The 12388-nt window shown below is 48.4% G+C and overlaps 4 protein-coding genes across 4 annotated transcripts; all 4 read left to right on the forward strand.

Annotated features, from left to right (window-relative positions):
- Nucleotides 1–377: 377 nt before the first annotated feature.
- On the forward strand, nt 378–1439 carry Pmar_PMAR001380 (hypothetical protein; the record flags this gene model as incomplete). The annotated part of the gene is made up of 3 exons (XM_002783488.1): nt 378–469; nt 517–815; nt 994–1439. 3 exons carry the CDS (start codon nt 378–380, stop codon nt 1437–1439), a joined length of 837 nt encoding a protein of 278 aa, XP_002783534.1.
- A 1449-nt stretch (nt 1440–2888) lies between these two features.
- On the forward strand, nt 2889–3941 carry Pmar_PMAR001381 (hypothetical protein; the record flags this gene model as incomplete). Its single annotated transcript, XM_002783489.1, has 3 exons — nt 2889–3079; nt 3435–3633; nt 3693–3941. 3 exons carry the CDS (start codon nt 2889–2891, stop codon nt 3939–3941), a joined length of 639 nt encoding a protein of 212 aa, XP_002783535.1.
- Nucleotides 3942–5654: 1713 nt separating this feature from the next.
- Nucleotides 5655–6701, forward strand: Pmar_PMAR001382 (hypothetical protein; the record flags this gene model as incomplete). Its single annotated transcript, XM_002783490.1, has 3 exons — nt 5655–6160; nt 6206–6404; nt 6453–6701. 3 exons carry the CDS (start codon nt 5655–5657, stop codon nt 6699–6701), a joined length of 954 nt encoding a protein of 317 aa, XP_002783536.1.
- A 4117-nt stretch (nt 6702–10818) lies between these two features.
- On the forward strand, nt 10819–11345 carry Pmar_PMAR001383 (hypothetical protein; the record flags this gene model as incomplete). Its single annotated transcript, XM_002783491.1, has 2 exons — nt 10819–11160; nt 11205–11345. The coding sequence occupies 2 exons, from the start codon at nt 10819–10821 to the stop codon at nt 11343–11345; spliced, it is 483 nt and encodes a 160-aa protein (XP_002783537.1).
- Between the last annotated feature and the right edge of the window lie 1043 nt (nt 11346–12388).

Raw genomic sequence — 12388 nt, forward strand, 5'->3', positions numbered from 1 at the left:
GCACCAACTGAGTGCTCAGTCCTGTCCGACGGGAGCGAGCCGACTGCTCTACTGTGTATCTCGACACTGTGAGGACATGCTGAAACAAGACGTGCTTTGTCGGCCACGAGCACTCCGAGGGGAACGCTCAACAGTCCCTTTGTCTCCTAGCACGTCATAATGAAGACATCAAATGGTGGATGAGTAGGAAGCATAGAACCAAGCTTATCTCGGTGGATGTTCTGAGCGAAATGAGGACACTGGTGGGAACAGCCGTTATGCGCGCAATCTCTCAACAGTTACACGGTCGGAAGTTTTCATTCATCATCGACGAGACTGCGGACTGCAAAGGGCAGGAGCAGGTGGTGCTAGTGGTCAGAACCATAAGTCCGACAACGATGGTGGCCGAAGAGACTTTCTTGGGGTGGTACGCGACGGATAGCCAAGACTCGGAGGCCCTCACCAATCTCGCTAGGGATAGTCTTCTGAAGTCAGTATTCCGGGAAAATCACTCAATTACCATATTAGTCGTTTCAGGTACAACTTATCCATCATTGACTGCATTGGCATAACCACCGATGGTGCGATGAATATGCGCGGTAAGCACAGAGGAGTGAAGGCCAGATTCAAAAACTTGAGTCAGTCAATCCTACATGTATACTGCGCCGGCCACGCTCTGAATTTGGTGAGCCGCCAGTCCACCGAGAACGTGGAAGCCTGCTTGTCAAGCCTCGAGTTCGCTAGTGGTATCGCTCGGTACATTAAGGGCTCTCAGAAGCGCCAACAGGAATGGAAATCATTCTGTGCCGATATAGACCAAGGTTACCTTGGTGGAGGTACCCTGTCTGATGATGAGACCGATTCTGATAATGGCGAGCCCAATATGACCCCTAAGAGAGTTTCTCTCAAGCTTCTCTCTGAAACACGATGGCTTATGAATGGTCGCCGACCACTGGTCGGGCAGCCCGACTCGGGCTATCAAGGCATTTCTGATCAGCTACGAAGCCCTATTAGATTTCTTTGCGGGTCGAGCGGATGCAGCTCAGTCTTCTGAAAATAGCGAGGATAGGGCGAAGGCCAGAGAGTATGTTAACAGGATGGATGATTTTCGTACGTATTATGCTCTCAGAGTCATGGATGATGCGTATGATGTCATACTCCCTATCCATGCTGGCCTCCAATCGCCTGAGCTGTCAGTGTGTGCAGCTATAGCTATGATCGAGGGACTACAGAAGAACCTCTTAGGGTATGCCCAGGACTGGTCGAGGCTCAAAGGGTTCTACGAGATGGTTAAAGACGACTCTTTGAAAATGAATATAGAGGGTCCACGATTAGAACGCGCTGCACGGAAGGGCTTTCGCCCAAGCCGAGCCGGGCTGTCGGGTGAGCAGAAGGAGGATCTTTCGTTGGTGCAACATGTCGGCCCGACATTGTCGGGAGAATCCACCGCGCCTTGTTGAAGGAGGTTCGCGACTTGATCAAGTCCAAATATGATCTGAAAGACCTGAAAATGGTGACGGCGATAGAAGATAGCTTGCTGACGATGAATACTGTACCCGACAAACTAAAACGGTTGTACACTACCATGATGGTAGTGTACAGCTCGCAGAATAGTATTCTGCGAGTCATTGCGGAAATGGCGCCACGGAAATTGACGCCTCAGAAATGTTCCCGTTCAGACTGGGAGGCCTTCGATAATGAGCGGCGCGTTATAAGAGCCTCTTTACTTATGGGGAAAGTTCCAGGAGACGATCGCATTGCTATGGAAGATGTGATTGACTGCCTTAATCGTGACACTCTCAAGTTGTAATCGCAGTATCGACTCGATACTATCGAGACCTTACGACTCGCCTCCTTGTTTTGCCAGCGACGAGCTGCGGTGCAGAAAGATGCTTCTCTGGGCTCGTACGCATAAAAAGCAAGTTGCGTACTTGTATGCAACAGAATTCGTATGATATATGTTCGTTGAATTGGTCTTTTGCGGGTGAGTTAGATTTGGATCGCCTTGCAGATGAGTTCGTGCTTTCCCGAAATGGTCGATCGGGCATATGCCTGACCAGTCTGGCCATGTGATTCACGACGTGAATTTCACGTGACGTGACCCCTAATGCACATCAATTATCTATTGTTAGCGATCTTAAGACAGAGTTAACAGTTCTTTTCTATGTTCTCATGGCACAAAGTTTGTAGAAGCTCGGCTTTAATAGATTTTTCTTCGCTAATGTGTTGCGCTACAAAGTGCAGTAATAAACTATGACTCACAACTCTGACCAATGCCATTGGTCCAATGGTCAGGGTCACTGACCCAGTGACCATTTTCGGGTGTGACTCGTCAGTGACGAGTCGCCACCCTCGGCGGCCCACGCCCTCAGCAATACGGCCCGGGGACGGAAGCGCCGGGTGAAATTCCCCGGGTCCCAATAAATCACGAAGCCTATGGCCGCTGCTCGTACGTACGGCCCAGTCGAAGAGTCGCGATAGTAATACACGTGACGCTTACGTGCTGTGTATGCGTCGAACGAGCGATTGCATTCAGAGTCTTCCGTGGGATTGCTTTGATAGCTGTTGGTACTCCTGCCAGCCTTGTCGACCGCAAGTCATGTTTGATATCCGTATCTGCCTTCGTGATTGAGTTGTCAGAGTCACTAACATAGACTGGCTATAGTATGGATTGACGACCCTGTCAGAACCTCAAGTAGATGCGTCACTCACTTATGCTTAGTGTCACATTACACGCATGCCCCAACTCGGGTGTGACGCGCAGGTTCGCGACTCTATTGTCATCCCACAGTCACCAGCACTTCACGGCCCGATCAGGCTCCGAGCCTCGGAGCCCGAGGATCATTGATTCGTCGTCTTCAGTTGGTATCCATCCCTGCTGCCCAATCATGATGCTTCGTCATTCCGCGATGGTGCGCATCCTATTCGCTACACTTATCAATTGTCCGATTATCGAGGCTGTGCCTGTGACGGTTGCTGTTAGCTATCTTGATAACTTGATGCCGCTGGATTACCTTGACTTGTTTAAAGCGGGTGCTAAGCATCTTGTACTCGCCGAGAACTGGCTTGGACAGGATGGTTCCATTATATTCCCTAGAAAGTGGGTAACGGTGCCGCTGGCCAACGCGATACACAAATTTGCTGTTCAATACAATGCCACTGTATCCATAGGCTTCGTGCCGGCGCCCTTTATAGGCAACAGCAGTAGGAGTCTACAAGATTTTGTTTCGAAGGCTCAAACTACTATCAACGACTACCATGCGGACGGACTTCTCTTCGAATTATGGGTCAATTCGTTTGAACCAACCGGAAAAGACTGGGAAGTGGTCAACAATTTGACTTCCCTGACTCGTAGCAAGTTGAAATCGAGTAAAGGAAACCCGGCTACGGCTTCAGTCATGTAGGGCGCGAGGAATGAAGACCCTGTCTGTGACTGACAATGACCTTCGTTTCAGGTTCGGTGGCGAATCTCTATCATCAAGCCTTTGGCAAGACTTGTATGTTTATCAGCCATGGAAGTATGCTGATAAGTACTACAGCGTCCTGGATAGCGAATCACTGGATTTCAAAACTCAAATAAGCATCGAATGGGCAGGCAACATCACCCAGCTATTCGCCAACATGTCTGCGAATATCTCTGACTTGTCGCTCACTGTAAGTCTGTTATACCTCAGTGATGTATAATATAGTGGCTTGATATGGCGTGTTCTCAGATAGTCCCGGAAGGCCGCTATAATAATCTCAGCAATTCCAACTCTTATCGAGGGTTGATAAATGACGGTGCGCCAGTATCAGGCGATGGATACTTCGACGGCTTCTACTACAACTCACAGAAACAAGTCAAGGAAAAGGCCCAGCTTGTGAAGACAAGGCGCCTCGGTGGCCTCGCCATATTTTTCCCTTCTATCGATCTCCCCCCTACTAATGCATCCTCTCTGCTGCATGCAGCCGTTTCTGGATAGCTCAGTAGCTTTCAGAGCCGAGAAGGGCTCTCATTCGGACCCTGTGGGAGGCACATATTTTCACTTGAAAGAGATGAGTACGTAACCGTCAGTGAATAACCGTTATTCAATAACGTATATTCAACGCGAACCGGTTGTTATCCTACAAACTCACATCGTATTTCGTTGTTCAGAACAACTGGTTTTTATTGTCTCGATTTTTCGCTTTTTTTCTATCGTCAGATCAAAGTCCGAACTCTTTCTATATATTTTGATCGACTGAGTTTCAGTTATGAATGGAATTCACAGGACTGTGAGCGATTCGGGTAGCTAACAGACTGCGAGGTACATCTTCACATTGGAACAAACTTGAGAAGCGGGCCGAAGAGAGTGGGGATGCCCCTCTCTCGTGACACGAGAGACTTGACCGAGAGCCTCCAAGCATCTTACCACACTGTGGTAAGATGCTTCGAGGCTCCAAGTTGGAGCTCCTTGTCGAGGACTTTGGCAAGGAGGCTCCTTGAAGGAGTCCTTGTGACCACCAGTATGACGGTATTGATACAACTCAAGACTCGTGACCGTCGAAGTATACAAAGGTTCTTGGTGGTAATTCACCACCACAAGTTCACCACTGGTGAACTTGATGATAAGATAGATACCACAATAGAGCTTTACGCAACTTCAATGATGTCGCGAATAACCCCAGCAATAACAACCACAACCTGAATTAGTTATGAACCTGAGTCCATTAGCTTGATGCTAGAACACAATTATGGAGACTATACCTTTCAGAAATCTTTTTGGCGGATTAGGCTATCAATTCAGCTGATAAGGAAGTCACCTTCGCGGACAGGGACATCAATTTATCGATGAAGGTTGAATAGGGAAATCAATTTCGCGAATAAAGACATCAATTTCATGCTTAAGGAATGCAACTTCACGAGCAAGGACACCAATTTCGGGTTAGAGCTCTGTCTTAGCTCTGCATTAAGGACATCCAAACCGTACGTTTCGATTCGAGACGTGAAAAGTGGCTGGTGAAGTAGAAAAGTAGCCGTAGCAAAAAAGGCGGTCGAAGGAAAAAAGTGGCGCGCTAAAAGTAGGAGGGGTCCCCTGCCGCAATCTCCCCTCCAAGGGGAGATGCGCCAGTAAAGAAGAGTTTGTGCCGCGGAGAGAAGATTTTAAGGCGCGCGGGGAAAAATTTGTGCCAGAAAAAAACGGTACGCGTACCTTTTGTGGGCATGAGTCAATGATCGATTGCATTCACAGCCCTTCGTGGGATTCCTTCGAGGATTACTGTTAGAGTTACTAGCATCGACTAGTAGTCGATGCTAGTGACTTTGGCAACACAATCGACGACCCGATCTCGACTTCGAGTAGATCCGTCCACAAGTTCTTATAATCTTGCGTGTCTGCGATTAGAGGTGCAGTGTGCACGCGTACCGCTCCACACTATGGGGTATGTCGCAACCTGTTGCCGTTGCTTGAGAACTTGCAGTACTTATTAAATATTTTGGTGCACACGTACCACTCATGATGTCACGTACGCGCGTATGCCTAACGCATGAACGGGGAGAGAATGAATGGCAGACTCGATGTGTGCCCTCCTGTCACATATGTCGCGGATTGTCCACAGTCATTGTTACTTCCACTCCCTCATAGTATTCAACCATCCCCTTTTATAGTGTAGGCCATCGTTAACCTGCCTGAATCCAGCTTCTTAAGTTGATACTCATGTTCGCCGGATTTGCAGTCATCTCCCTTTCGAGCCTCGCACTGCTCTCGCCAGCCGATGCTGCTGTGCCCGTCACAGTTGCAGTCACTCCATTCGATCGATTCACCGCGAGTAACTACAGCGATTTGTTCGAGGCGGGTGTTCGCCATCTCATCCTGGCACAAAATCAAATACTCGCAGATGGATCTATCAGAATTCCGGGAAACTGGATTACGGTACCGCTCGCTGAGCAAATCCACGGCTATGCTGTTAAACATAACGCCACGGTGTCCTTGGGCCTTATCCCGAACTTTTTTATATATAATACCAGCAGAAGTCTTCCCGATTTTCTTGCCAGCGCTCAAAATACTCTCGGTAACTACTCTGCGGACGGGTTGTTCTTCGAGGCATGGATTCCGACGTTAATACCAACTGGAGACCAATGGGACGTTATTAACAGTCTGACTGACCTCACTCGTACGAAGTTGAAGTCGCGCAGTGGAAATCCGGCTATAGCATCATTAATGTGAATCAACCAACTCGATTCGATTGCCGAATTCATTCATTTCAGATTTGGTGCCGATGCCTTGTCGTCGAGCCACTGGACAGACCTGAAGACTTATCAGCCATGGAAGCATACTGATCGAGATTACTGCTTGCTCCACACACAGACTGTGAACTTCAAAGAGCAAATAAGTCTCGACTGGGCAAAGACTGTCGCTGACCGTTTGTCCGACTACTCCGCGGACATGTCCAAGCTTTCATTCACTGTGAGTGACGAATAGTCTTACAGTTCATAATATTTGATATTTTCTCAGATTGTCCCAGAAGGCCGCTATGATAATCTCACAAGTACCAAGTCTTATCGTCAGTTGATCGCTGACGGTGCGCCAGCATCAGGGGATGGGCACTTCGGAAACTTCTACTACAACTCGCAAAAGCAAGTGAAAGAGAAAGTCCAGCTTGTGAAGACGAAACGCCTTGGTGGCATGGCTGTATATTCTCCTGGCTTTGACCTTCCCGTTAAAAATACATCGTCGCTTCTACATGCTGCTCTATCTGGGTAACGTAAAGCACTCATTTCTCTGACAGTGCTCGGTATAGTTGCGTCAGTATCGGTGTATCGCCATCCTTTTTTATTAGATAGATTCGATTACTTCTCACTGAAGTTAGCCTTTTCCTAAGACCTCAATGAGAATGAGTTCAGTCCGTCGAACTTTGATAAACTATGTTAGAAGGGTTATGTCTGTGAATAGCCGCCCATCGACCAGTAGTTCTCAAGAGGGCTCTCACAGGCTTATCGTTACGAAGAGTCGTAACGATACTAGGAGGAGATGAGTACGTAACCGTCAGTAAATAACGTATGTTCAACCGTTGAGTTTCAACGCAAACCGGTTGTTATCCCACAAATTCACATCATCTTTTGTGGTCTTATCGTCTCGATTTTTTTGCTTTGGTTATCGTACGATCAAAGTCCGTATTCTTCTATATATTTTGTCGACTGAGTTTCAGTTATGAATGGAATTCACAGGAGAGTGGGCGATTTGGGTGACTAACAGACTGCAAGGTACATCTTCACATTAGAGCAAACTTGAAAAGTGGGCCGAAGAGAGTGGGGGATACTCCTCGAATCATCTTTGGGAAAGAGTATTACTTGGTGAAGGACGATTTTCTGATGGCTCGGCGGAGCTAATGAAGCCCTCAAAGAACAGATTTGCAGCACTCTTCACCACCAGCGACGAGGGGAAAGGTGGCTCAGAGACTTCGTGATCTCAGATGGTCCCGGGTTTGCGTTCAGAACACTCCCCCTCGCCCAATGAACCCGGTGGTGTATGGACCCAAGGCCGGACCAGAACGAGACACGATAGTATTGAGACTAACGACGTTAGAGCAATACTACGTCGGAACCAAGAGAACTCTCTTACTATCTTGCTCTCTTTCGTAGTGGTCTCACTATCATTCAATACCACTCAGGGGCCTATTTCACAAGCCCACATAAGGAGCAAAAATTGTAAGGTACCTTACGGTTTCATGGCAAGTCGCTTTCACATCCTTACGATTTGGGGGGTTGGCGTAAGGTAAGGTGGCATAAGGATCCTCACCGTAAGGCTCCTTACCCTACAAGGTGCAAGGAGGGCCTCCTCATGTAAGGCGATTTCATAGGAGGCATTTTTGGGCCCCTCCTTGCGATCCTTACGTAAGGTGCCGTAAGACTGCTCGGGGGGTACTTTATGCACCTTATCGCACCCTCCTTACCATTTTATGCGAGCTCCGCTCCGCTTATTCCCGATAGCCCGCGCGTCTCACCCGCGGATGATCTATCCCTGAACCGTGCATTTTTACCGCATATTCGACTTGGCGTATAACAAATATCGACAACGGCCGATTGTTCACAAATAAGCTCATGATAGTGCTGTTGAGTTTGTGGTAGAAATAACCATACCCTCATTTTCGGATTCTGACCTGGATATCTTCGTATCTTTACTAGAAGAGTGGGCAGAGACCTTATTCGCGAAGGTAAACAACACCATTACTGTATCGTACAAGGGGCAATATCACAGTGTTCATTCAAGTTTTCCGCGTCCATAGTAGTAGTTGTACGGGTCAGTGCAAACGGCTTACAATAGCCCTCTTGAGAGAACTCTATTGAAGCACTGTGTGACACAGTCTGTGTCGATTTTTTGATGCGCGTCGGTACGGGTTTAGGTGCCCCTCGTGCTCCTTATTGGGGTTCACGAGGTGCACCTTAAATTTAGGCGCATAAGGAGCATGAGGAGCAACTGAAGTGAAAGCACCTCGAGTAAGGTGTAAGGCTCCTTGCTCCTTGCTCCTAAATTCAAGGTGCACCTTAAGGAGCGTTTCTTGTGAAATAGGCCCCAGTTCTTACATCCTCACTATGATGATTCTTGCACTCTTCATATCCCGTATATCTCTCGTTCGCCCCAGTGAAACGGATAGATGCGTTTCACGGCGTACTCCACTCCACACACTACAATTATCAAGGTAATTAGTCTGCTATCATTCACTCGCTATGCCCTCGAGTTCAACTAGTACTCCGGCATCACCATGGGATCTCAACAGTCGAGTTCATGGAACATAATGGCGGGCGCTATTGGCCACAACCAAAGCACGCATGAACGTAGCGTGCCATAAAAAGGGGCCCAAGCCCCTCTCGATTCCAATCCCAGATCCCCATCCTCTCAAAAACGGTCCAGAGACTTCGTGGCCTCAGATGGTCTCGGGTTTGCGTTCAGAACGCTTCCCCTCGCCCAAACTCGGTGAACACTCTCAATCCTCACAGTACCACTGGTACTGTACCAGGTGTTGCAAGTCGCGTCGCAGAAAGTATTGCGAAAAAGCTCCGCGGCCCACAGGTGAGTCACTTGAATTAACTCTTCTCGTAAAAGCTCAAAGAGACGCAAGATCTTGCTATTGGTAGGTCCTGGCCGGGCATATACTGTGAAATGACCGAATTTGATCAGACATGCACAACCGAGATGTCACATCGAACTCCGATGATCGGAGATGCTTCATCTCAGATGAATCACAGGCATTATGCGCCGTCGAGATTTGGTTGTTGTTGACCAATACCTCGGTCACTTGCTCTCCTACGTGATGCCTTAAGCATGCTCGAGCTTATGTTGTTCATGGATTCACCTGCTGTGCGAATATGGCATATTGTAAGCTTGAGCGATAGCCACAGCACAGTTGTTAACTCCATGATATTTGAGGAAAAATGATAACATGATGTTTCCAGCAAACATTAGTCATGTTACATTACGGCTCGCGTGTAGCGAAGGTATAACACCTACTTCACAAAATTGGTTTATTGGAATTTGCTTCCAATCTCGGAACGTTTTTCACGAGGAATTGTGTGGTTAGATGCTTGGAGCTCCTGGACAAGGAGTTCTTGTGCTCACCAGCTGAGAATCTTGGCCAGAATCCATAGAATAGGTTAGTCGAGCATCCCCGCGCGTCACTCATCAATGGATCGATTTGTCACTTATTCGCATTCCTGCCTGTTGAGGGAGACGTAGAGAACTAACGATAGAAGGCCAGCCCGCAATTGACGAACAGGACGGATCGGTATGGACCGATATATGGGAAAAGGGCAGCCTTAAGACGATAGCTAACTCGTAATGATCGATCAACATAATATGTACGCATATACAATGTATATTATACATTGGCGCGCTCTAATATCTCTAACACTGCCTGAGAGGAAAAAGAGTGTGCGGTTTGGGTTTACTGCACCAAGCCATCGGAAGGGCCCCTCCATTGCAGGCAATCTCTTTTTCGGCAAACATGGCATCGATCGCTCCGCTGGCACGCATAGGTTAAGCGCCCAACGCCTGCACACGTGCCCCCGGTTGCGGGATTATCAAACAGATTATCGGTTTATGATGTTGATGGTAGCTCGATTATAGTTGGTATCACTATCATTTCCTAATGGTTAGCTCCCTAGACAACGACGCTCTTGAGTTAGCACTGGGAAGACTCGCCCTTGAGCCAAGTGACACTCCAGAGACACATCTGAGTAGAGTGAATCCGGTGGCGAGGTCCGTCATGACTAAGAAGGCCTTGTTGTTAGGATCCTTGGCAGGCGGCCAAGTCGGCACAGGATAACCATGGTCCATGGCCAGATGCTTCCCGCGCGCATCGATGTCCAAGAGCCCTCTAGGTACCCTCGGTGCGCTCACCAGTTTTGCCCTTTTAGTGGGCTTCTGCTCCATGCAGTAGTCGCAACGACTTATCCAAGCTCGTACGTTCCGAGCAATGGAGGGCCACCAAGCGAGACAAGAGATGGCATCTTTAGCTTGTGGGAACGCCCGATGGCTGTCGGCCTCATGCCCGGTGAACATCAGCCATTCTCGCAGTTCCCAGTCTGGGACCACGTTAGTATTAATGATTTGCTCCAGGCCCACTACCTTCCTGGGGAGTACCGTTCAGGTACGGAGAGTGAAAGAGCCATAACAGGAGAGAGCCTGAAAGCCTAGTACGATCCCGACGTCTGTCGCGCGAGCCAGAGGCGAGCGCAAGGAGTTGTGTTATCACAGTTTCATACGCACCGCAGAGGATATGTGTTAAGTGAACCTCTCATAGGGTATGATATCAGTTTACTGATGAACTGGAGTGTTCATGTAGTTATCGAGGCCGTGCCTCGAGTTTCTTTACTCTCATCCAATGTCGTTGTCCGACGGAGCTAAGGAGATTGTTCAACGTCATTGTGATGGGCAGCCCGGCCTGGTTGAGAAGGTCACTGCAGAGCTTGAGAAGGAGAACGTGCTACAAGTAATGATGTTGTCTAACCTGACCGATGCGCAAGTGGAAACTCTGGTTACCGGCATAGCCACGGACGAGTTGAAAGATAAGAAGATAATGGTCGGTTGTGCATTGAGATCGTGCGTGAAGGATGCTGGTTTCCAAGTTGACTTATTCGCTGCAGGCCAAAAGGCTCTCCCTCTAGCTCGCAATGTACTTAGTTCTACAGCTCAGGGATCTAAGACCGACCTGTCTGCCACTTCTGTAAGAATAGGTCTCTCAAGCGCTTCCATTCTTGACGACTCCAGCTATCGGCGATAGTTCGCAGGTCCTTCTTCATAGCAAGCCAAGTTCGCCTCGGCAACTTGGCTTTCTTCTTCGCCTCTCTAGCTCTCTTGGCTACGTGGAACCAGCAGGAGATCACACGGGGCGCTCCAGACGTTTCGTAAGCTTCCATTACAGCATTATAGAGTGCTTGGCTCCCATCTAAAACCACCTCTTGGGATCTGTGTCTCCAACATCATGTTGGTGGCGGTTTGGATCAATCATACTGAGGACTGTGAACTGCTGCGCTAGGAGGTTATACGCAGCGTTCCTCTCGAATCCAGAGTCTGCATCATACTTCTGAACTTTTCGAGTTTCGAGGCTCGATCTCGAATCGATTCGGTCCCAGAGGTTATACAATCGATTGGTCCAATATCGATACCGGTAACCGAGAATCGATCTCGAATCGATTCTTTCGATTTAGGGGCGCCGGTTCGATCCAAGGCTCCGGCATTTTTATGTATTTTCTATTTCGAAAAGTTGCGCACAATGGAACCACTGAAACCCGGCACCTGCTCATCCGCGCCCCTAGATTCGTCGCCCCTAAGGTACTCAATCCGCCCCTAAATTGCCCAATCCGCCCCTAAATGACTCGTACCGGCCCCTAACTTTTCAAGCTACCCGAGCGTCCCTGAAGCTTCACTGCAAGCATGTCACGTGGCTTTGTTGACTGCCATGACATCTTGAGGAAAACTCATGTGCATCACGCTTGACCCTGGCCGTCTGAAAGATACATGTTCGAACTTGACCAGCCACTGGCTTGAACGTTTCGAAACCTTGGCCGACGCAATGATCAATCTAGTTTCGCATCGTTGTGTTGAGCCGTGCTATCTACTGATCTTGGCCGGCGGCCAATGGCCGCCCTGAACACGTACTGAGCGTACTGAACTCCACCACGTAACTACATTTATTAGCTAAGCACACTGGTATGGGTCACTGAGACAGAAACTGTGCCATGTATGTCAGTCTCAGAGAAGCTGTAACGATAGCGGATGACTCATCCAACTTTAGAACGCATGTGGCATATTTAGGGGCGGATTGAGTAATTTAGGGGCGGGGCGAAGAATCCGGATTTTTGAACCTATGCTATATGCGATAACTATTAGAGTTATTAGGCTACTTAGTAGCCGCTACTAGGGATATTGAATTTGCGGTGTGGATTATGCTC

The sequence above is a fragment of the Perkinsus marinus genome (genome assembly GCF_000006405.1).
Source record: "Perkinsus marinus ATCC 50983 genomic scaffold scf_1104296936976, whole genome shotgun sequence".
NCBI lineage: Eukaryota > Perkinsozoa > Perkinsida > Perkinsidae > Perkinsus > Perkinsus marinus.